Below are 22,091 nucleotides of genomic sequence, written 5' to 3'. Positions count from 1 at the left end.
AGGGCGCCGGTTCGACACCGCTCAAGAGCATGCGGCTGTGTCTTTGGCAGGACACTTGAAGGCATGCCTGAAGGAGAACGCGAAGATTGGCTTCCTCGCCTTCCCGTCCACTTAATCTAAATCTTCAACCACCGGGTGTAAGCCTGGATACGACAAACAAAACAAAAACACCTTTCCTTGACCTCTATTATCTGCACTTGATGAATCCCACCGTTTGTATAACGTTCATTCTCTTTCACAGTGCTCACTTTGACAAGCGCGCGTGGTCTGTGATGTCAATTATTTTAGCCTACTAGGCTACTATTGATCCACTTCAAGTAGGAATTTAGGAAAATAGGCTAACACCACTTTGATTGAAGTCTGTCCTTGCAATCCAGTCAGGCCTACGTAGCCTATACACTTATAGGCTACAGCCTAAAAACATTGACATATTATCAGGAAAATCTTCAGTTTTTCTATAGAATGGATGAAAGTGGATGAGGATTGCTTGTGTGCAAATCTCCTTGCTTTCTCAACAAAAGCCCAAACATAGCCAAAAGAACAAACATTCTGTGATAATTTTCTTGGATTTTCGATACAGCTTTCATTCTTTTTTCATCATGTTATGATTTTGAATTCACGCATTGCTTGCAATTTTATGACGACAAAGCCTACAATGTGTCCGCAGAAGCAGGATAGGTCATTCTCCACCCGTTAGCTCAGTAGTTAAGCGTCCAACTTTTTACACGAAAAACTTTGATCAAGCGGTGCTGGTTCGACTTATGCTCATCACTTCAGTAACAAGCAAAAATTTCACTCTGTCAATCTCGGTAACAGGTCCTGCGTCAATGGTTCAAAGCCCTATAGCCTACTTGATGACAGGCAGCATCTCGACCAGAAAACCGCAAGGTTATTCGATGCTGCCAGTCCTGTCTACATTAGGGCTATAGGCTCTGCAGTAGCCTATGTGTTCTATTCAGTGCCGGATTAACTATAGTAGCAGATGCAGCAGCTGCTACGGACCCCGCGCTTCACAAGGCCCCGCGCTTGGTGAGCAAAACATTTTTTTTGCAAAAAACTGTCGAACATAGTTGGTAAGTAATTTTTGGCTTGCAAACTGGAATGACATGGGAGAATATTATAGTTGTAGGATTAAATTACTTAGTCCCAACGTCTTATCCCTTCCTAATTATTGTAAACTTTAAAAACGGGTAATTTCCGCTGGAGGCAACTGCCTGATCGAGTGCCACGAGCTCACCGTAGGCTACTAGTTGTTTGAAAGATTATTCAACTGTACTGATTGATTGATTGAATCTTCATCCTCGGACTGGGAAAGCTTCTTGCAGAGCTTAATCCTGGCAGTTTCGCATACTTGTAGAGGCTTTAAATCACTGACGCAGGCCCGGTCACCGAGATTGACAGAGTGAAGTTTCCGATTGTTGAAGTCTTGTTGCCGGGGAATTAATCCATCCATAAGATGCCGCTGAATGGAGAGCAGTCCTTAACGTGCGTTGCTCAAGCGCACACCCCGAGAGTCGAACCAGCACAGCTTGATCTTGAAGCTTTTTCGTTTCAGAAGTCACGCGCTAACCAACTAAGCTATCTGTACACCAGTGAGAAGAGTAGCCTACCGTATCAATCTTGCCGATTGCCTTGGGACAGAGTTATCACAACGGGTCCAACATGAGCGGAAAATATAACGGAGTAGGCCTACAGGCACTTGTCAAAAAAATGGTGCTATTGCAGAATATGTTCCATGCTATGCTCATTCGTTGAATTTAGTTGGTGTATGCGCTGCACAATCGTGTCCAGAAACAGTTCAGTTCTTTGACTTCGTTGAAAATATCTACGCTATGTAGGCTATTCTTTGCTGCTTCAACACGCCGGTGGTCCGTTCTGGAGTGTTCAGAGGCGCAGAAGCTGACTCAAGTGCCGGATTACCGACCAACAAGCACAAGAAAAATTGTCCAAAATCGAACGCACGATGAGAATGTAGGTACTAACTAGGCAGTGGCCGTTCAGTTTCAGATGCAATGGATATCAACTAAAGACAGATTCCCAGTGGAAGTTTTCTTTGCAGTATTGGACAGCTTACAATCTGCGCTGGAGCAACGTCGCAAGGCATACACCAATTCGTAAAGCACATTGCTTTGCTCCTCTCCAGAACTCAACTATTTCACTTCGATTAAAGAAAACAATATTGACACCACGTTTCCTAACATTGACAATTTGTTACGCATTTATCTATGTAGCATGGTAACTAATTGTACTGGAGAGAGATTTTTTAAAATTGACGTTGATTAAAAACTGGCCTATCTGCGAAACACGATGGTCGATGGGGCAAGAGCGGCTATACACTACAATAAAAAAATATCAAATCTATATAATATTCAATTACTTCCCAGTCATTATCTGTACATCAAATCAATCTGCTACAGGCCCCGCACTTGGTTAATCCGGCACTGGTTCTATTGTGTAATTACGCTACTCGATTTTTTTTTGTGCTAGAAAAGCAAATAGGCCTAAAACACATTTTTGTATCTTTGCATTTTACAAGTAGCCTATGCGAAGCTGCCAGGAATAACCTATCAGAGGCAGCGGCATAGACAAAGGAGGGCAATTTCTTAGTTCAGGTTATTTTTAAATTGGTGATAAAGAGCAGTTGTACCTATTTGTTGACTTCGGCAAAAATAAGCAGGATCGGATGAACTTGTTTTGTAACACTTGAATTGGAGTAAGCAATGTAGAGTTTGCTCTTCCCCAATTTATAATCGAGTACTGGATCTTGGTTGAAACAAAGCATAATATAAGGTTTGTAATATTGTTAATGGGGCAATGTAGGCTATCTCAGCACAAACGCTATGCCGCAGACCTTTGCAAGCTGCTATCTAAAATTAATAATATGACTATCCCATGTCAATCGCTCATCCAAAGTTACACTTAGATAGTTTATACTTTTCTTCCTTTCGATGGATCGGCCACTGATGGACAGACTAAAATTTTCTGATGCACTTTTTTTGTTGCAGAAGATCATATAAATAGTTTTACTATAATTTAATGAAAGTTTATTGGATTTCATCCACACATCAATTTTTCCTATTTCTCTATTGACATTTTTTTGTAAAGATGACAGGCATTTATCTGACATATGAAAGTTTGAGTCATCAGCAAAAAGTGTAGTTGAAAAAGAAGATGCATTTGGAAGATCATTCACATAAAGAAGAAAAAGGAAGGGACCAAGGATTGACCCCTGTGGGGCACCACATTTAACAACATTGAAATTAGAATTCTTACCGTTAATTTTTGTACTTTGCATTATATTTGTTAGATAAGATGTTAAAACGTTTAAAAACTTGCCACGAAAGCCAATTTTTCTCAACTCAATAACTTACTTCGGTCACAAGCACGTTCTAACGTTCCCGTTTTGTCGCTTCTACCTTTTTCTCGACCTTTAATTGCTATGTTTACGTGTATTGCTGTTGATATGATGGTCAGAAATAAAAAACAACTGAAAAAAAAACAACTGCATGGTGAAGTTTTTTTAAAAGTATGCCATGCTGATCAACTGTATCGAAAGCTTTACCCTACTTAAATCAACAAAAACCGAGCATGTGCATTTGTGATCATTCAAGTTAAAAAGTAAATCATCATATATTTTTGTCAATGCTAAGCTTGTTGAATCATTTTCACGAAAACCATGTTGAGCTGGAGTTATAGGCTAATATTATATTGTCAATAAAATTCATCATCCGTTTATATAAAAAAATTTTCGAAAATTTTGGCAAACGTTGGTACGGTAATTGATAAAGAAATTGGTCGCAAATCTGTAAAGTGTAAAGGTGAACTAAGTTTTGGTAGCCTACAGGTATCATCAGACTCTTTTTGAGTAGGCTACATCAGGAAAGATTTCTTGCAAAACACATTTATTCAGTAGGCTACTTTTGTTCTCCCCGTGTAAAATTCTTTTCCCCCTGTAAAATCCTTTTTATGAGACGTTGATCAAAGAGAACTGTTTTTTCAGTCTCTCGTAGAGCATTAGGCTGCAGTAGCTCGCCTAATTTAATCGTTTTGGTGTAAGTGGTGCCAGTTGTTTTCCTTTGCCAAAAAAACACAAAAGCACAAGACTTAACTAACGTAAATATTACCCTCATTATTGTAGGCTAGTTTGTTCATTTTGCAGTAAACCAAAAAAGTTTCAAGGCTTTCTAACAACCGGTGTTCTAACGATTGTTTTAGAAAGCAGCAACTTTTTCTCTGTCCCTTTCGCGACTGATAGGTTACTGTTAATTTTTTCATAGCCTAGGCTATAATCACGAAATGGGGTGTCACCTTGTTTCCACATGATCGTTCTTTAGAAACTGTCATTGGTGTCGCTTTTCCTTCAATTATAACCGAACCAGAATCAGCAAATGCAATCCGAATGATCAGTCCAAGGCAGAAAGTTAACTTTTTATCGTCAATTAAAATTTAACGCTAACATCAATTTTAAAGCATTTTGTATCGCCTTCACTTATTTATTTTATTTATTTATTTATTTGCAATCAGACTCAAAGTCCATAGAATTTAAATTTTTAACAGTCATCACACAAAATATCAGACTAACACAACATCAAGCAGGCTACATCAAACAACGTACAAAATACTGTTGTAGTGAATATAAAATGTAGAATTAAAGTAATAATCAGAAGACATAACATTGCGCAAAAGTGGATTAATTGATCTTTTGCAACGTTCTACAAATGCATAACAATTTTTTCTTAATAGAGCATCAAATGTTAACACGTCGTTCTGTACCTGATACACTCTAGCACTGTCGCATCTCGACAAATTGTGGATAATTCTGTATGAGTCGTTGTAAGCAACTCGTATGCGATTTAAAGTAGAAGTTTTATAGTTACACCATAGTTGCGAACCATACATTGGCATACAATATGATTGGTACATTACATTTTTAACTTCGGTAGAGCAATTTCCAAACTTGGACCTAAGCTGATTGGCAGCGACATAAAGAGATCGCATCCCTAAAAATGCTGCACCTCCTGGAAAAAGCATTGCCCCTTCTTTGCCCCCTGCAAAATGGATCTGGCTACACTACAAATCATAGGTGAACTGACCATATCAACCTCAAGAGAAAGATACATTGATCAGGCTTTAATAAACTTATAGAATTGACACGTCCATAGTAGTTTCAAAAATAAGAGAGACATAATAGGCTAATACGAAACAAAATAACTTACAAAACTAATCTGACAGTCTCTCAAGAATTAAGTTAAGCTGGCTAAGACTAGCAGCCAGGGCCGGACTTAGCTGATGGGGGCCCGGGGCACGTTTAGATCGGAGGGTCCCTGAGCAAAAAAAATTTTCGCGCATAAGGCGCGAAATACCTCCTCTACGTTTACCGTACGTCCAACACTGCACAGCATTTTGCGGAAACTTCAAAGGCTGTAAGCAAAAATATAACACAAAATCACATTTTTCCACGTAGGGGAACCCTTCAAAAGTTTGGGGGCCCGGGGAACCTGCACCCTCTGCCACTAACAAATACACAACAGAACGCTAGCGTTTGTAGAACCAGAGCGGTAAAACTAAGAAACGAAGACAGGGAGCTGAAGGCATTCACTCGGAGCATTAATTGAGTGTAAACGCACAAGCAGGGCGATGCACTACCCAGCAAACATCACAGTATTGGGCGTTGGGCCAATACTGTATTTGTATCGGCGTGTATCGGGTGTATCGGTAACGTTTGCACTGTATCGGGTCAATACCGGCAACGTGCATTATTGTATCGGCAAAAATGGTACAGTTTGTCCGATACAAAGCCTGTATCGGGCCGATACAATGTTGTAAGGGCAAAACTGTAGGCTACAGTTTGTGTAAGGGCAATCCGGTATTGGCACAGTACAGTTTGGTAATGGCAAAACTGTACAGTTTGTGTAAAGGCAATCCGGTATTGGCACAGTACAGTTTGGTAATGACAAAACTGTACAGTTTGTGTAAGGGCAATCCGGTATTGGCACAGTACAGTTTGGTAATGGCAAAACTGCACAGTTTGTGTAAAGGCAATCCGGTATTGGCACAGTACTGGGCCAGTATTGGCTGTGTACAGGCACTGTACAGTCACCAGTACAAAGACTGTACTGGGCCAGTATTGGCTGTGTACAGGCACTGTACAGTCACCGGTACAAAGACTGTACTAGGCCAGTATTGGCTGTGTACAGGCACCGTACAGTCACCGGTACAAAGACTGTATTGGCCCAACGTGTTAACGAATGTACTGGGCTGGTATTGGCGCCGGTACTGTGATGTTTGCTGGGTATAGCACGAATTAAATAAGCTACAAATTTACCACTCTTGTCAGTCAAAAGTTAAAGATGGTTTGGTTTTAAATCTTTATCCTCGGACTGACAAAGCCTTGATAGGTTATTCCTGGTAGTATCGCATAGCCTACTTGTAGAGGTTCTTGACGCAGGGCCGGTTACCGAGATTGGCTGAATAAAGTTTTTCGATTGTTGAAGTCTTGTTGCCAGAGAATTAGTCCATTCACTAGGTGCCGCTGAGTGGTGAGCAGTCCTGAAAGTGCGTTGCTCAAGCGCACACCCCGAGAGTCGAACCAGCGCCGCGTGATCTTGAGCTGGGCGCTTAACCACTAAGCCAGGGGTCGGCAAACTGCGGCCCGCGGGCCAAATGCGGCCCGCGGACAAACTTCTAGCGGCCCTCGAACGATCTTACTTTTAGTGCATAAACCAAAGTTTCATCATTATCTACGCATGAATTTATTTTATATCATAACAAAAAGCCCTTTAACATGTGTCCCGACATTACTCGGTAACTCCCATGTATGCTACAAAATCTCTCAAAATTATGGTTTTCAATGGATGTCAATACTGTGCCACGTGAGATGCAAATGGAAATAATTGAACTTCAATCATCCAACATATTGAAGGCCAAATACGATTCAGTTCCAATTGCCAACTTTTATAAAGAATATGTCCAGAAATCCACCTATCCTCATCTGTATGACAATGCAAAATGTGTAATGTGCATGTTTGGAAGCACATATTGCTGTGAGCAGCTTTTTTTAAAAATGAATTACGCAAAGAATAAACTTCGCACTCGCCGTCAGATCGTGATTTGAATGACGTATTGCAAATATCATCAACAAAGTTGCCAGTGGATTTAAACACCTTGGCCATGACACAGAAACAACATCATCCTTCACATTGATAAATGATAAGTAAATAAAAACAATGCATTGCATTTTAATACGTGTTTGATAATAAATATGAAACGGCAACAAACACGTCACATTGTGCAATAGACACAGGAATAGGAGTTGCAAGTGCGCCATGATTTTAAGGATAATGTGGCGATTGTTTATAGGTTGAAATTTATGCGGCCCGCACGTTACCGAAAGTTTGTAGATTTGGCCCAGTAGTACAGAAAGTTTGCCGACCCCTGCACTAAGCTAACGGGGCGGACAACTTATCAACTTATTTTAGCTTTCCGTTTTTTTCCGTCTTTTTGAAACCGGGAGTTTTTGACAAGTCGGAAACTCGGAATTCGACTTCGAGACAGTGTTGTCAGATTGGGCGATTTATCTGCAATTGGGCTACTTTTAGTTGGGCTTGGCGCCAAAAAATGTTGGTTTGCGACTTGCGCTTTTTTGGGCTACTTTCAGTCTCTTATTTGGCGCGATACGGCGCTTAAATTTGGCAGAATTTTAAGTTGTTTGGCAATGAATTTTGAGTTGGCAAAATTGAATAATTGGTAGAATCCGACGAGCCTTTGAAAATGTTGGTAAAGTTTCGGTTTATTACGAAAAAAATGACGTTATTTTTATGATTTGGCATGAGGATTGATTTTACCGCTGACCATGAGCAGCTTTGACTGTTGTTACATTAATGCTGTATTCATTTTCATCCGGGAAAATGGAAGGACTGACTGGCGAGTGGCGAAAGCGAAATTGCACTTGTATCGAATATCGGAAATTATAGTTATGATCTTGGTTTAGTGCCATAATGTTTGAAGCTTTTATTGGTGTCTAAGCTATAAATTAAAGTTGGAAAAATTGAATGTCAGTGGAGAAATTTACTGTATGTAAACTCGTCTTCCTTGTATGATGAAAAAACAATGATAAATTGTTGTAGGCTACTTTTTGTACCAAGGTGTACGAGTTTAGAAATGCTGCAGTGCAGGGGAGTATAAATTTAGAGAAGTCACTCAATTGGCACTGACAATGTATAGGCTACCAATCAGCAATGCATTGGTTGAGCGAGCCTTTTCGAGAGTTTCTGCAATCAAAACCAAACTGCGAAATCGTATGGGACTTCAACTTTTGTCAGCGATTTTGAGGATCAGAACTCTGCTGCAACAATTGGAAAAATGCCGTTTGATCCTCGGTCATCAGAGCTGAAGTATGACAGCTCTATTTATGAAAATGAAGCTTCAGCAGTTGATGATAGAATGTTGTCGGGTCTTGGTTCTTAGTAGTTCATCTGAGTTGAAGGGCTTATGCTATGCGTTAGCATCTACTATAGAACCATTTGTATCTTGAATTTGAAAATAGGAATTTGTAGGAAGTCTGTATATATAGCATTGTCCCGTCTTAGTTTTTTTCTATTGAACAATGCTTGATTCAATATTGAACATTCTACTTTGTTTGTTTGTTTGTTTGTTTGTTTATCTTTATCCTGCATTGCGGGAAAGCGGACTTGAGCGCTATGCATCGGTGTACGCCTTCCGACATACACCTGACCCACGCTGCAGCCGACGGCAATGTCTGTTTTCCGGTTGTCTAGGTTTTCCGCTAGCAGCCTTTCCGTTTTCCAGTTGTCTACTTTACTTATGACTTAAATTTGGTACTACCCATTACTCGAAATCGATCACTAGGTAGAGGCAATTATCGTTAAGTTTCTTGCCCAGAGAAACAACAGCAAGTGCGGGTGGCTGGAGTCGAACATGCAGGCTCTCGACTGCGAGCCCAACGCGCTAACCACTCGGCCACGGCCACGGCCACTTCTTATATGTTGTAACAGTGTATGCATTTTGTATCTACACAATCAGCATGATGGACAAAGATGTTGCTTTGTCCATGACTCTTGGGGGCATGCCCCAAAACCCCCCTAGAAAGCTTGCGCCTTCGTCGCTCGATCGTCGAAGTCGCGACGACAAATTGGGCTACTTTTAAATCGCTTTGGCTCATTTTTGGGCTCTTTTTTTTCAAAAAATCTGGCAACACTGCTTCGAGAGCGATTCCTGACCTGAATAAAAAGTTAGATGCTTGGCTATCTTTTACTTGAAATTAGTCTACGCCAGATCAAAATCTCTGGAAGTTGAGAACGTAGTTTGACTGGTAATTTTCATTGTGGGTGTGGTTTTTAAAGTGTCTACAAAAGAATCATGGTTATCCTGAAATATACGTTGTGTGTTTGCCGATCCGCATCAAGTTGTCACATACCGGTTCGATTTTTGAGGAGTGGGTACCGATTGAAGCCTGACTTGAATCCAGAGAAGGTTACCCCAAATCAAACAGGTTGGAAAACTGCCTAAGCCATACCAACTTACACGCAATAAGCTAATCTAATTATGCCAATCAATTATAGTGAAGCAACTAAGGCCAGGCATGTTTTAATTTTGTGCTTCATGCCTATCTTTGTGAGAAAATAAACAATAAAAGTTTTCCCATTACCTATTCAAAACTGACTCAAGCATAAAATGCTTGGCAAGTAGGCTACATTTTGTTCAAGAACCTAAGTACCTTGCTAGCTTGAGTGATCATTAGTAGTTACTTCAATGCGTATGAAACCGACAGCAACAATATCTTACTTTACAATGTAGATATTAACGACCTGTTTTAGCCTGATGATGCGAGTTCGCTGTGGTAATAACGAAATGCACTAGCTTTCAAAACACAATTCTCTAGTCATGTGCTATGATGATTGTCATTTCGAAAACTAGTGCTACTCGCTAATTACCACAGCAAACTCGCAGCATCAGGCTAAAACAGGTTGTTAATATCTACATTGTAAAGTAAGCAACAATCATGCTGCTACAAGAGAAACTCAATCTATTTTATAAGTATCGTATAGTTACAGTAAAATGTCTGTATTGGTTGTAAAGTTGCACTGAAGAGGATTCAATATCTGGAATTGCAATCTGCAACATGATAATTTGTTAACGGACTATGTCATTCATTTTCCTTGAATATAGAATGTCCAGGCATCATATCTTTTTGATCCGTAGTTAAGCTTTTTAGTACCGTACCAGCTTTACTGGGCGTGCAGTTCTCCAGTACAGTAAATTGCCTGTCCCTATTTTTTAATTGTGTCTTTATGTGACAAAAACTTAGCAGAGGTTATAATTACTATACATAGGACTATAATCTCTGAGGCTGGTTTTTTTTTTCGCTGAGACTTTTCGGTCATTTGTCCAAAATGACTTGAAAACATTTGGTCAGTTTTATTGATTTCGGTCATTTTAGTCATTTTTGGTCATAGTCAATTGACCATATAGTTATGACCAGTCAATTGACTGTATATTTTTTCGGACATTTTGACCAAATTGACTATTTTTTTTCGGACATTTTTCTAAAAAATCGGTCAATGACCGATAAATGACCGAAAAAAAAACTAGTTCTGAGGGTTGTAGTCCTGGAAAACATAAAAGTAATGCACCAAACTTTCTTAATTGTGAGAATATGAAAATATGCATTTTCAGTAGGCTACCGGTACTGTGGTTTATTTTTTATTCCAATTTAGTATAATATGTTTAAAAGTTATGCTAGTTTGCTATTTTTAAAACATTGCTATATCATAGTGTTTATCGACTCACCGCGTGGTGAGAACGTCTGCGCGACGTTCGAAAGGACGTGGGTTCGACACCGCTCCAGACAGGGATATCTAAAGTAGGGGATACGAAGGCTTTTATTACGCCTGACAATAGAAGGGCTTTTGTTTATCGTAATTAATCTGCGTTTATCGTAAAATGACAATTGGCACCGATAGTAGTTTAATAAATCTTGTTATGATAACTTGAATTGCGCTATTAGAATCAGGCCTGGATATTCACAGCATGCTCATGGTTGCTTGTTAATTCAACTACCCATATACTTGCGTTACATCCAGCCTGCTGCAAAGGCTTTGTTAAAAAAAACAGCTTACCGGTAACTTTTCAACTGTGTTTGTAAACAAGTATTCTTTAACTATGCTCTACGTAACATTTGCTAACTGTCCTCTGTAGCTCATTGTACCAGCCGCACTACAAAACTTTCTACGATTTTAAAAAGAACCACATGTTTAAAGCACTACAAACTACCGCCCTGGTAGTGTCATGAGAATAAGGCAATCGCTGCGAGCCTTCATATCCCCTTCTCTAGATATCCCTGGCTCCAGAGCACGCGGCTGTGTATCGGCAAAGACACTTAATGGCAAGCCAAAATAAAGGAAGCAGCTGACTCGAAGACTATAATGTCACTTCGCTGACTTCCTGTCGTCTGTTGTATCGCATCTGTGATCGCAGTGTAGCCTACTGTATGTTATCGCAATGGGCACAAATAAAAGCACGATTATTATTATATATATTATTATTATTATCTTGGTGTTTTTATTTATACAGATGAGGAGAAATATCAAGAAAAGGTGTATCAAGCAATGCTTCACAAACAAAGATCTCCTCTGAAAGGTTTTAATAGAGTTTTTGTGCCTGCTTACAGACAAAGCAAGGATTATAAACCATTACCAAATGAAAAATTTTATGGAAGAGATGACTTACCTACTTACGGCTGCTACAACAAGTATGTACCGTATTATTATTTAAGTAACTGTGACAAATTTCTTGATGTTTACAAATATTACAGTCGCTTGACTAACTTGCTGCACCACCAAAGATCTTATGAGCCTAAATGTTTTCTGTGTTTGTGTATAAGGGGCTCATGATTGATAAGCAACTGCACAAACTTAGTTTAAAAAATAAAAAAAAACACCCATAGCTGGAGGGCACACAAACTGATTGATAGTTTTGGACTATTCAAATATAAAACTACAGTATTTGGCCTACCATACCACTTTGATTATTCCACTTTCTAATACCAAATATGTCATTCTTCCACTTGCATGATGCAATATTGTTAATGCAATATTTAAGCAACCTTTTTCTGTAAAGGTGCTCAAGCACCCAGACCTGTTCATTAAGTAATCTTCAAAATTCAACATTATTTTTGCTACATGTTGTTGTTAAACTACCAGTGCATTGAGAAGTTGATAATTTTGTATTTCTTTTATTTGTTGACGGGTATTAAGTCAACTTGCATTCACATGGATCCTTTGATCATATGATGGGCCAAACTGATACATGTTTAAGGTATAAGCTTTCTTTTTCACAGTAGGTCTTTGAAGTTTGTCATAACATGATTGTGAAGTGAATAAAAGTTTCATCAGAAGATGGGTTTGTTGAGATCGTGAGAATGAGAGAGCCGATGTGAATTCTGCCATGTGTGCAGCTAATCAATCATGTAGAGGGGCCTACGAGTGTAGAAATGTTCTGTTAAACATGTACTTTGAAAAACATAATTTGATAATGATTTTCTTGTTTGGGAAGCTGGACAAAAATACAGTTTGCAATTTCTTTAAAAGCTTTGAGAAATTATTTGTTGTCAACTGGCTTCTTGCTCATACCCAACTCGATTTGTATAGCTATGTGAAAGAAGCTGAACGGGCAAGGAGGAAGCTGCGTACTCAGGAAATATTTTGGAAAACTGCAGATTTCTGGGGAAGAAGGCGAAATGGTGGGTGCTTTATTGTGTTTATGGAAGAAGTTTGAATGTTGTGTTTGTGTTGGACTGTCAAACTCTAAATTTCCTGACAGGCTGACAAAGTACAATATTTGGAATTTTATTATATGTTTTTTTAATAAAACTTGGAAATTTATATGAGATGCCATTATGGGCTACGGATAAGGGTACCAGTATTTTCTAATGGTATGATTATATATGTTGGTTTTGAATCTTTATCCTCAGACTGACAAAGCTTTGATTGGTTATTTTTGGTAGTTTCGAATACTTTACAGTAGATGCTTCTAACACAGGGCCGGTTACCGAGATTGGCAGAGTGAAGTTTTCCATTGTTGAAGTCTTGTTGCTGGAAAATTATTCCATTCACTAGGTGACGCTGAATGGAGAGCAGTTCTGAAATGCGTTGCTTAAGTGCATACCCCGAGAGTTGAACCAGCCCCACTTGATCGTAAGTCGGGCGCTTAAGTTGAGCAAGTACAGACAAGATATTTAAAATATATTATTACTTTCGCCATTTTTCTACATTTTTTAGACCAAACTTTTCCTATAAATATTTAATCACTGTGCTTAACCATTTGTGCAGATGAGCCTGACTATGTTGACATTGGCTTGCCTCTTCTCCGGCAGAGAAAAAGCAAGAAAGAGGTGAAGGCATTGAAGGAGGAACTGAAGTCAATTAAAACTTGTCCGGAAAGAGAAAGAGCGGCCAGGAACAGGACATGTAAGTTCCACCGTATTGCTGTCAACGTATTCCGTGATCATTTAATGTTGAAGCTGCATCTATTGAGATAAATGGTGATGAAATGTTTTATCTGCATCAACAACGTGCGGGTACAAATAAATGGCACGGCGAAAAGAGCACAATAAACATAGCCAGGCCAGAGACTTCAATGGGACATGGGCACGGGTCTGCTACTATTCGGCTAGTCCGATTCAGCTGGTCCGATTCGGCTGCAGTCTTTTTTGGCTGGTTCGTTAGATTTACTTAAGGATTTTGTTGGACTACAGAAGGATTATGGTTGGATTTTCAAAAATTTGCTGAATAGGGAATTAGCCGAGAAAGACTGTACCGAAATAGGGAACTAGCCGAATTTATATTTTACGAGCATGGTACAGTTCGGGTATTGTTGGTCCATGCACGTGATGTAGACGCTGTATAATCGTAACCGTTCGCACACGAAGTTGTACCATTAGAAACCTAGATCTGCCTCACTTGCTTCGTCGTGTATGCCATATTGCCATATCAGCATGCAAACCGGTGGCCACTTTCAACGAACACAATTGTTCATTGGACAGCGCACCTAGATAATCTCCCACTGTGGTTTACTTGACAGTGACCATCTCGTTCATCACGTTAGAGACCCTGAAGGCTCAAACGACCGCGACCTCATTAATTTGATCGGAACGTGGCCGTTTTTGGCCATGCTGCTGTTCCTGCAGGTTACACACTTTACCGGTACTTAATATTTCTTCAGTGTAACATCTCAACCAATGTTGTAGTAAAAGTCGACGTGGACAGCATATTGGAGGACTTGGAAGGAAGTTCCAAAGGTGTGTCTGACATCCATAGCATAGCAATGCACTACGGAATATACAGGGACTTGTTCGATGATTGCCACTTCTACCCAGTCGTGCGGATGATGCTCGGATACGAGGCGGATGGTGATGACGTCTGTCCTGTCTATTACGGGAACGAACTTTCACCTGCAGAGGTAGCAGCTTCATCATTCTCCGGATATCTGCCTGTGCTAAAAATAGCAATTGTTGTGTCAACAATCATGTCGCTAATGTTTGATGGCGTATGAGGCATACCCCTTTGACTTTGAGATTTATTAGCGTCTAATGGTCCATTCAATCGCATCGTCACCGGGTCATGATCTAACACGACGAGTTTCTGTCAGTTTGTTCCTTGTTCTTGATAGACTGCGATTCCTCCTATCGTTGATATCGAGAGCACAGATGATGACTTGTGGACACTCCTCCTGACGAGCCCAGATGGCAACATTGAAGATCGAGACTCGGAATACAACCACTGGCTCGTGTGAGTGCGTCTCATTGCTATCATACCGAAACTGGCTTGTATGGATTGGTTAGCAAGCACAGAGTTTGTTGAATTTTGGATTACGTCATCATCTAAATTCGGTTTTGTTTCCACTTGTGGGCCGTGGGGGTGACCGATTATTTCCTTGCAGCGATTGTCTTTACTGTTATTCTTCATCTGTACTTCATTACAAAAATTATTACTTGTTATGTTACTTCATTGACATTATCTTCACTTCAATGCTCTATCTCATTCTGTCCGTCGCATCTTCTTCCATTCCGATGTTGTCCACTTCATTCTTCTTTATCTTTTTTCTTAAATATTAGTCATTGACCGAATAAAAACTAACGCGATCCCTGCCTTTTGATGATACTTGTAGGATGGCATGGATCTAATCAATCATTCTTCCCGATGAGGCTTTGCAGTTCGTAACTTGGAGCAAACCCATTAACCGCAAACATTTGACGTCACACTGGTTGTGTAGAATCGCTTTCACCGCCGATGCTTTTTTTTGTCCACTGTCCAGGCTTACATCTTGTGGTTGAAGATTTAGATTAAGTAGAGGGGAAGGCAAGGAAGCCAATCTTTATGTCCACCTTCAGGCATGCTTTTAAGTGTCATTGCCAAAAACATAGCCGCATGCTCATGAGCGGTGTCAAACCGGCGCCCTATCGAACATCGCACCAGGGTTCTCACCACTCGGCCGACGATGAATCCATCTAACGGAAACTTGTCATCACAGGTCTAGTTTATTCATGTTTTTGTTTAACAGTGGGAACATAAAAGGAAGTGACGTTTCCAGTGGGGAAACACTGCTGGACTACTTGCAACCCATCCCTCTACGCGGTATCGGTTACGTCCGAATGGTTTTCTTGTTATTCAAACAAAAGCAAATCATTGATTTTTCAGAAGAAAAGCGAGAACTTCCTTGGTAGGTTCAGCGCAAATCAACATTTATCAGGCACAAAACTTATTCAAGTAGAGTATAAATCTATTTGAATAAGTGTTGCGCCTGATGATTGTTATCTAAGGGAACGTTCAAATATTGCGTAACGCTTTTTTTCCGAATTTTTGAGCCCCCCCTCCCCCATGTAACGCCAACGTAACGCTTTTTTCAATCCCCCCTCCCCCATGTAACGCTTTTTCAGTACGAATTCAGCACAAAAAACTACCATTCCGTACTCGAAAGCGTTACGTAACGTTTTGCTTGAACCCCCTCCCCCCCAATGTGACGCTAACGTAACACTTTGCATAAACCCCCCCTCCCCCTCGAAGGCGTTACGTAATATTTGAACGTTCCCTAACCTGAAACCTTAGGTAGCGCGTAACTTATATTCATGTCTGTTTTTGCTTTAAATAAGTAATAAACTGCTTTGGGGGTTAAATGTGTTGACAAGAGAAAGAGGTATCCTGACATCACAATGGGTGTGGTGCTCAGTGCTCACTCATGCATTGTATGACATTATTTTTTTGTCAACAGCTTGTCTCTTCAGCATCGGTCCTTCAAGACCAAACTATTCGCCGAAAGATTCAAAGATCAACTCACTCCCGTGTCCTTGAGGTTTTTTCAGACCAAATGGGACTCAACGGTACAGGAAACTTTCCACCAAAGGCTAAGTGAGTGAATTGCTGTGGTTGTACTTTTACTTCATTTGTCGGTTGTATAGTGACAGCGCTTGGACGGCCTTCGACACCTCTCAAGAGCGCCTTGGGCTGTGATTTGGCACTTTTTTTGGCATGCTTGAACATGGACATCAAGGTCGACATTCTTTTCTCCAGTCCACAATTTTGCACCTTCAGCGATATCAGAATGCTGCCACTTACTTAAACACTCTAACACATAACCATGGCCATATTCCTCAAATACTAAAATCGCTTCATCGTCTGCCTGTATTGTCGCCAAGTTATCTTGGCGCTTTACTCGCATATTACAAGCCTGCCAGTTCAACACTCAGTTGAAATCATTGTTTGAACATTATAACTGAATGAATATTTTATCACCATCGTCATGCACACTTGCACAGCGCCCAAGAGCATAGTTTGCACTGTGGTGCTGTAAAAATGCTATTACTGTACCGGTATTAAATTCAAATTTTCAACAACCAGGCGTAAGCTTTGTTACAGACAATGCTTATTGTCGCCCTAACTGTCTCTCGGACATGTATGATGGAAAATATAAAATGCTAGACATTTTATCAATTTTCATCGTGACCCGCTCTCTCTCGTGACTTCCGCATCTCGCATTGACGTCACAGTCAGGGATATCTAAAGAAGGGGATACGAAGGCTTTTATTACGTCTGACAATAGAAGGGCTTTTGTTTATCGTAAATAATCTGTGTTTATCGTAAAATGACAATTGGCACCGATAGTAATTTAATAAATCTTGTTATGATAACTTGCATTGCGCTATTAGCATCAGGCCTGGATATTCACTGCATGCTCATGGTTGCTTGTTAATTCAACTACCCATATACTTGCTTTACATCCAGCCTACTTCAAAGGCTTTGTTTAAAAAAAAAACAGCTTACTGGTAACTTTTCAACTGTCTTTGTAAACAAGTATTCTTTGAAAATGCTCTACGTAACATTTGCTAACTGTCTTCTGTAGCTCATTATACCAGCTGCACTACAAAACTTTCTATGATTTAAAAATAAACACATGTTTAAAGCACTGCAAACTACCGCCCTGGTAGTGTCATGAGAATAAGGCAAGCGCTGTGAGCCTTCATATCCCCTTCTATAGATATCCCTGGTCACAGTCTGTACTTGTGTTGCAGATATGGCAGAACCTGTGTACGAGTTCTGCCCGACGCCAGAGCGAAAGGCACCGTTGTCAGATTACCCGCATAAAAAGACGATAGACCATCTGAAGAGCTACATGCCTAAAGAACCTATTTATCCCGGCGGTGGGGCGTTTTCTTAGTACCGTATTATGACGCCATAACTGCACGCTATTTGCGCCTCGGTTTGGATTCTACGTAGCGATTGGCTGCATAAGAGTTTTGGAGCAATCTTCAATTTTTCTCCGACTCGATAAAGTTGATGCAGTTTTGTAATATCGAGTACTTTTAACACTTAGCCATCGTTTCAATTGCACCGACCTCTGGATTCCTACACGACTTCCTGAGAGTGTGGTGTTAAATAAAAGTGTTGCCAGCTGTTCCTTTTGTCCATTCTTCGTTAACTCAGTAGACGTTTAACAACGTTTGATAAATATATCAGCCAATTATCGACGCGTAGTGTTTGAACATTTTGGCTTCACGCGAAGCTTTCCGTTGCCCGACCATGATCGCTTTAAATTTTAAGTTGCTTTATTTGAAATGAATAAACAAAAGCACCATCTTGTGGTGGGATAGCGCAGCGGATAAGGCGCTCGCTTACCAATCATGCAATCCTGGTTCGAATTCCTGTTTGTTAAAAAAACACCGCTCCCCTCTAGCTAGGGTGTTGTAAATCGGGTGGGCCTAGTTGTTGAAGGAAAGGTGGCCGAGAGAAAGGAACTGGCCACGCCCACACTACTCTCGTTAGTGCTGAAAGCTTAGTATAATGAGAACCTTATCATCTCATTATCCGATGCTTAGATCAAGTATTGGACTCGCCTTTACTTTTTTGTGTCATCTAAACGAAGACTACCTTATTTTCAGTATAAACGGCAAGAAGTGAATGAATGATTAACAGTGGGCAATTCATAATAACGAATTCCTAGATTGTTTCTTGAGCTATCGCGCACTTAAAGCAAAACAAGCAATAAAACATAAAAATGCAGCACCTGTCACCAGAGAACAAGTACGAGAAGTGGACCGCCAGTTATTTTCAATGATAAAATTTTAAACCAATAGCAAAGGACTGATGAGGGGTGAGAAAATATAACTAATCAGTGATAAACTCATCTTGATTAGATGAGGGGTTGTCCATAAAAGACGTCCGCAGTCAGGGGTGTTGAACATTGCGGACTCATTGACATGGAGGTCATTTTTTTTTAATTTTATGAGGACGTCTTTTATGGACAGCCCGAATTGAGCTCATTAATCATTTCCATACAATTATTTAATCAAGCTCTTTGAATAACATCAATGCTGCCGCAACACTGATGAAGAATGGCAAGCACGGTTGCTATGACAATAAACTAGCTACGAGGCAGAAGAGAAATCATACAATTATTATCACATCAATTTTAATCGTCCAGTTATCATATCAATTTTATCGCTCGGTCCCGGACCCACAGCAAGCACTGTGTGCTCTCCCCGTTTCACTTGGGTCCTCCCTGCATCTTGTACAAGAGTCACAGGCAAGTCAACGGCTTTTGCTTTCTCACATAAGTCCAATAATTCACTGACGTCTTTGCACTTGACAGCAACTTTCTGTTGTCCGCTTAGTTCCCACAGTCTCACCGCGTTGCTGCCAACCGCCTGTTTGTAAGCTCCAACCGCGGCATGAGCACACTGCGCGGCAATCTTCCCTTTCGACATGCCCAAGTCTTGTCGCACCACCAACATCAGTTTGTATGACGGAAGAAAAGTTGAAGAAAAAGATTGCTGCACCTGCTTGATCAGGTTCACACAGATTCCGAACCATCTTTTTGGCAACATGAACGTAAAATTAAAGTCCAGAGTTTGAAAATATTGTACAAGAATTATGAAATATTTGCAGTTGATCTATTGAATCCGACTAGCTCAGGGTAGCAGATTCATTTGTTAAGAAAGTATATAAATATTTTTGCGTTTGAAACAAAAAAGTATCAACTCACTGAAAGAAATACAATGTTTTTTTTTACAAACCGATATTCACAAACCTATATATCCATTGGTAGTCTATGAACCCCTTATTGAGATTAACTGCTTTAACAGAAAATTATCTACCGTATTCCTTTTGTCAAGAAAACGTTGTCGGACAGATGCATGTATTTAAATCGACTTTACATGTCAGTAGTTGATGTAACAACATTATCTTAGAAATTTTTTTTTGTTAGTTTGTATCATCTGGGAAAATGTATTTAATAAGTCAATGCATTAGGATTCTAACTCAAATGTTTCAGGCTCTCAGAATTCAAATGTACTATCTCTACCGGTACGTAATTTTAGCATGAAACTGGAGGTATGGTATAAAACATTTATTTTATGTTTTTTCAAATTCACCTCAGTTTAAACTCCCCGGTTATAAACACTAATTGAACAAGACAAATAAACAGTTAATTTTGCCAGCCAACAATGTTTGATACTCATATCATATGAGCTAAAATACACAGACATACTAAAGTTAAGTGTTGAGATTTATGAACGATTTTATCAAACACTTTCCACTAGAAGGCTTCCTTTATGACCTAAACACTGAAAGTGTGTTACGTCTGTTTTCAGTTCTAAAGTTAGATTTTACAACAACCTCAAGTGACCAGTTATCATATTCACTTTGTCCTCCGGTGCTGGACCAACTCCAAGCACAGTTTTACTTCCTGCACTGATTTGAGTCCTACCAGCATCATGTATTAATGTTGCAGTGACTCCAATCGCCTTAGCATGATGAAACAAGGCCATCAGCTCTTCCTCATCTTGGCACTTGACAACTACTTTTGGTTGGCCACAATATTCCCAACATTGAAGCAGCTTTTTATCTTTAGAGAAAAGTTTTTTATAAGCTCCCACTGCTGCATGAGAACATTGCGCAGCAATTTTTCCTTTTCCCATCTTTAAATCTTGGCGTACAACAACGACCAATTTAAATTCTCCACCAGAGTCATATTTTGGAATTTCTTCATTATTAGTAGTAGTAAGTTTGTTTTCAGATTTTTCATCTTTAGCATCATTGCTCTTCATTCCACGTAGCCACCATCCGACAAATAATCCACACGCCGCACTAGCAATTGCATACAATACCTTCTCATCGAGAGAAAAACTAGATTTTACCATATTTAATTACTGTCACTCAAATCTACACAAATAACAATATTTGATGTATCACCTAAAAAAATTCATCAGATTGTATCACCTAAAAAAATTTGCTAGAAGACAGGTAATGTAAATGAAAACCATGGAAAGTTTAAAACATGTCATACAGGTTTTCTTAATAACTGTTTTGATAAGTGACCAATGAAACGGCAAGATCATGGAACAACCATTCAACTTTTAGATTGTATGCTAGAGCATTGAGCAGCAAACTAGTATAAGATCAGATTTCCACAATGGAAAACTTCACTCTGTCAATCTCAGTGACTGGGCTTTCATCGGATGTCCAAATACTGAACAATTATGAGGAACTGACAGGATTAAGCTTCAGAAAAGGCTTTTTCAGTCTAAGGATAAAGATTCCATCACTCAGTTATTTTTTATTGCAGTTAGGAAGCTAAGGAGTTTATAAGCATACTTGAACAGCACTCCACTCAGTGGTAGACTGGTTTTCATTGTCAAGCTGAGGTCTATGGAATCTCTCGGTGAAACTATGGATGAGCTATCAAAGTTGATGCATAAAAACGACAAATTAACAGTCTATTAAAGCCAGGTTTTCTTGGTAAGAATAGCCACTACATTAATTTTATTTGCACACAGCCACACAATATCTTTTGCCTTGGTATCATTTTGAAGGAAAGTTTTCTTATTGATTGTTAAAATCTTTATCGTCAGACTGAGAGCTTCTCTGCAAGCTTAGTCTTGGCAGTTTCATATACTTGTAGTGACATAATTATATTTACAAAAGATTTTTACAAATAGTATACAAACATATAGGCCATGGTACCGTGTTTTCATTGCAAATTTAAAACAAGTTCAGTTTATTGTTTTGCTGGGAATAAACAAACAAAAAGTACATGTATACATTACAAATTGAGTGGGTATCAGCACAACAGGATGGCAACGAAAGACCTATAACAGTGGTTCTCAACCTTTTTGTCTTGGTGGACCCCTTTTGGTGTCTTCGAAGCGGTCGCGGACCCCTAAAAATTTCAATTTGAACTTTTGGTATATCGCGTTTCCTTATGGAATCATATGTTACATAAGTTTCAAAGCAACACACTTAAAAGAATTTGCTGAATTCGCAACGCACTTGACGATTGATGAGATTGACGAAATTATGTTATGACTTATGAGCTATATGTTGGCACACAGGATCAAACATCGGTAAGCTATATGCTCATTTGATGTTTTTTTATAACTTTTATCAAAAGTTAATAGAATACTTGCGACTGTTACAAAGAATTTCTCCCTTTTTTTATTTGAAATCAATATTAATTCGTTATAATCACAGTCATTGCAACACCGTGAGTACTGAGTAGTGATAGACTGCTGACTAACGTTT

The 22,091-nt window shown here is 39.5% G+C and overlaps 3 protein-coding genes across 3 annotated transcripts; 1 reads left to right on the top strand and 2 right to left on the bottom strand.

Moving 5' to 3' along the window:
- The first annotated feature begins 9,254 nt into the window (after positions 1 to 9,254).
- On the top strand, positions 9,255 to 17,967 carry LOC145786397 (large ribosomal subunit protein mL38-like). Its single transcript, XM_082598043.1, has 9 exons — positions 9,255 to 9,511; positions 11,593 to 11,770; positions 12,669 to 12,760; positions 13,350 to 13,487; positions 14,267 to 14,478; positions 14,689 to 14,807; positions 15,580 to 15,738; positions 16,288 to 16,424; positions 17,585 to 17,967. Exons 1-9 carry the CDS (start codon positions 9,379 to 9,381, stop codon positions 17,728 to 17,730), a joined length of 1,314 nt encoding a protein of 437 aa, XP_082454169.1. The 5' UTR covers positions 9,255 to 9,378; the 3' UTR covers positions 17,731 to 17,967.
- Positions 17,968 to 18,093: 126 nt separating this feature from the next.
- On the bottom strand, positions 18,094 to 19,409 carry LOC145786399 (peptidyl-tRNA hydrolase 2, mitochondrial-like). Its single transcript, XM_082598045.1, has one exon. The coding sequence runs from the start codon at positions 19,394 to 19,396 to the stop codon at positions 18,971 to 18,973; it is 426 nt and encodes a 141-aa protein (XP_082454171.1). The 5' UTR covers positions 19,397 to 19,409; the 3' UTR covers positions 18,094 to 18,970.
- A 144-nt stretch (positions 19,410 to 19,553) lies between these two features.
- LOC145786398 (peptidyl-tRNA hydrolase 2, mitochondrial-like) lies at positions 19,554 to 20,758 on the bottom strand. Its single transcript, XM_082598044.1, has one exon. The coding sequence runs from the start codon at positions 20,708 to 20,710 to the stop codon at positions 20,177 to 20,179; it is 534 nt and encodes a 177-aa protein (XP_082454170.1). The 5' UTR covers positions 20,711 to 20,758; the 3' UTR covers positions 19,554 to 20,176.
- Between the last annotated feature and the right edge of the window lie 1,333 nt (positions 20,759 to 22,091).

Source organism: Aplidium turbinatum, chromosome 17 (genome assembly GCF_918807975.1).
Source record: "Aplidium turbinatum chromosome 17, kaAplTurb1.1, whole genome shotgun sequence".
In the NCBI taxonomy this organism is placed as follows: Eukaryota; Metazoa; Chordata; class Ascidiacea; order Aplousobranchia; family Polyclinidae; genus Aplidium; species Aplidium turbinatum.
Note: the sequence above shows the minus strand (reverse complement) of the source record. Positions and strands in the feature narration are given on the sequence as shown.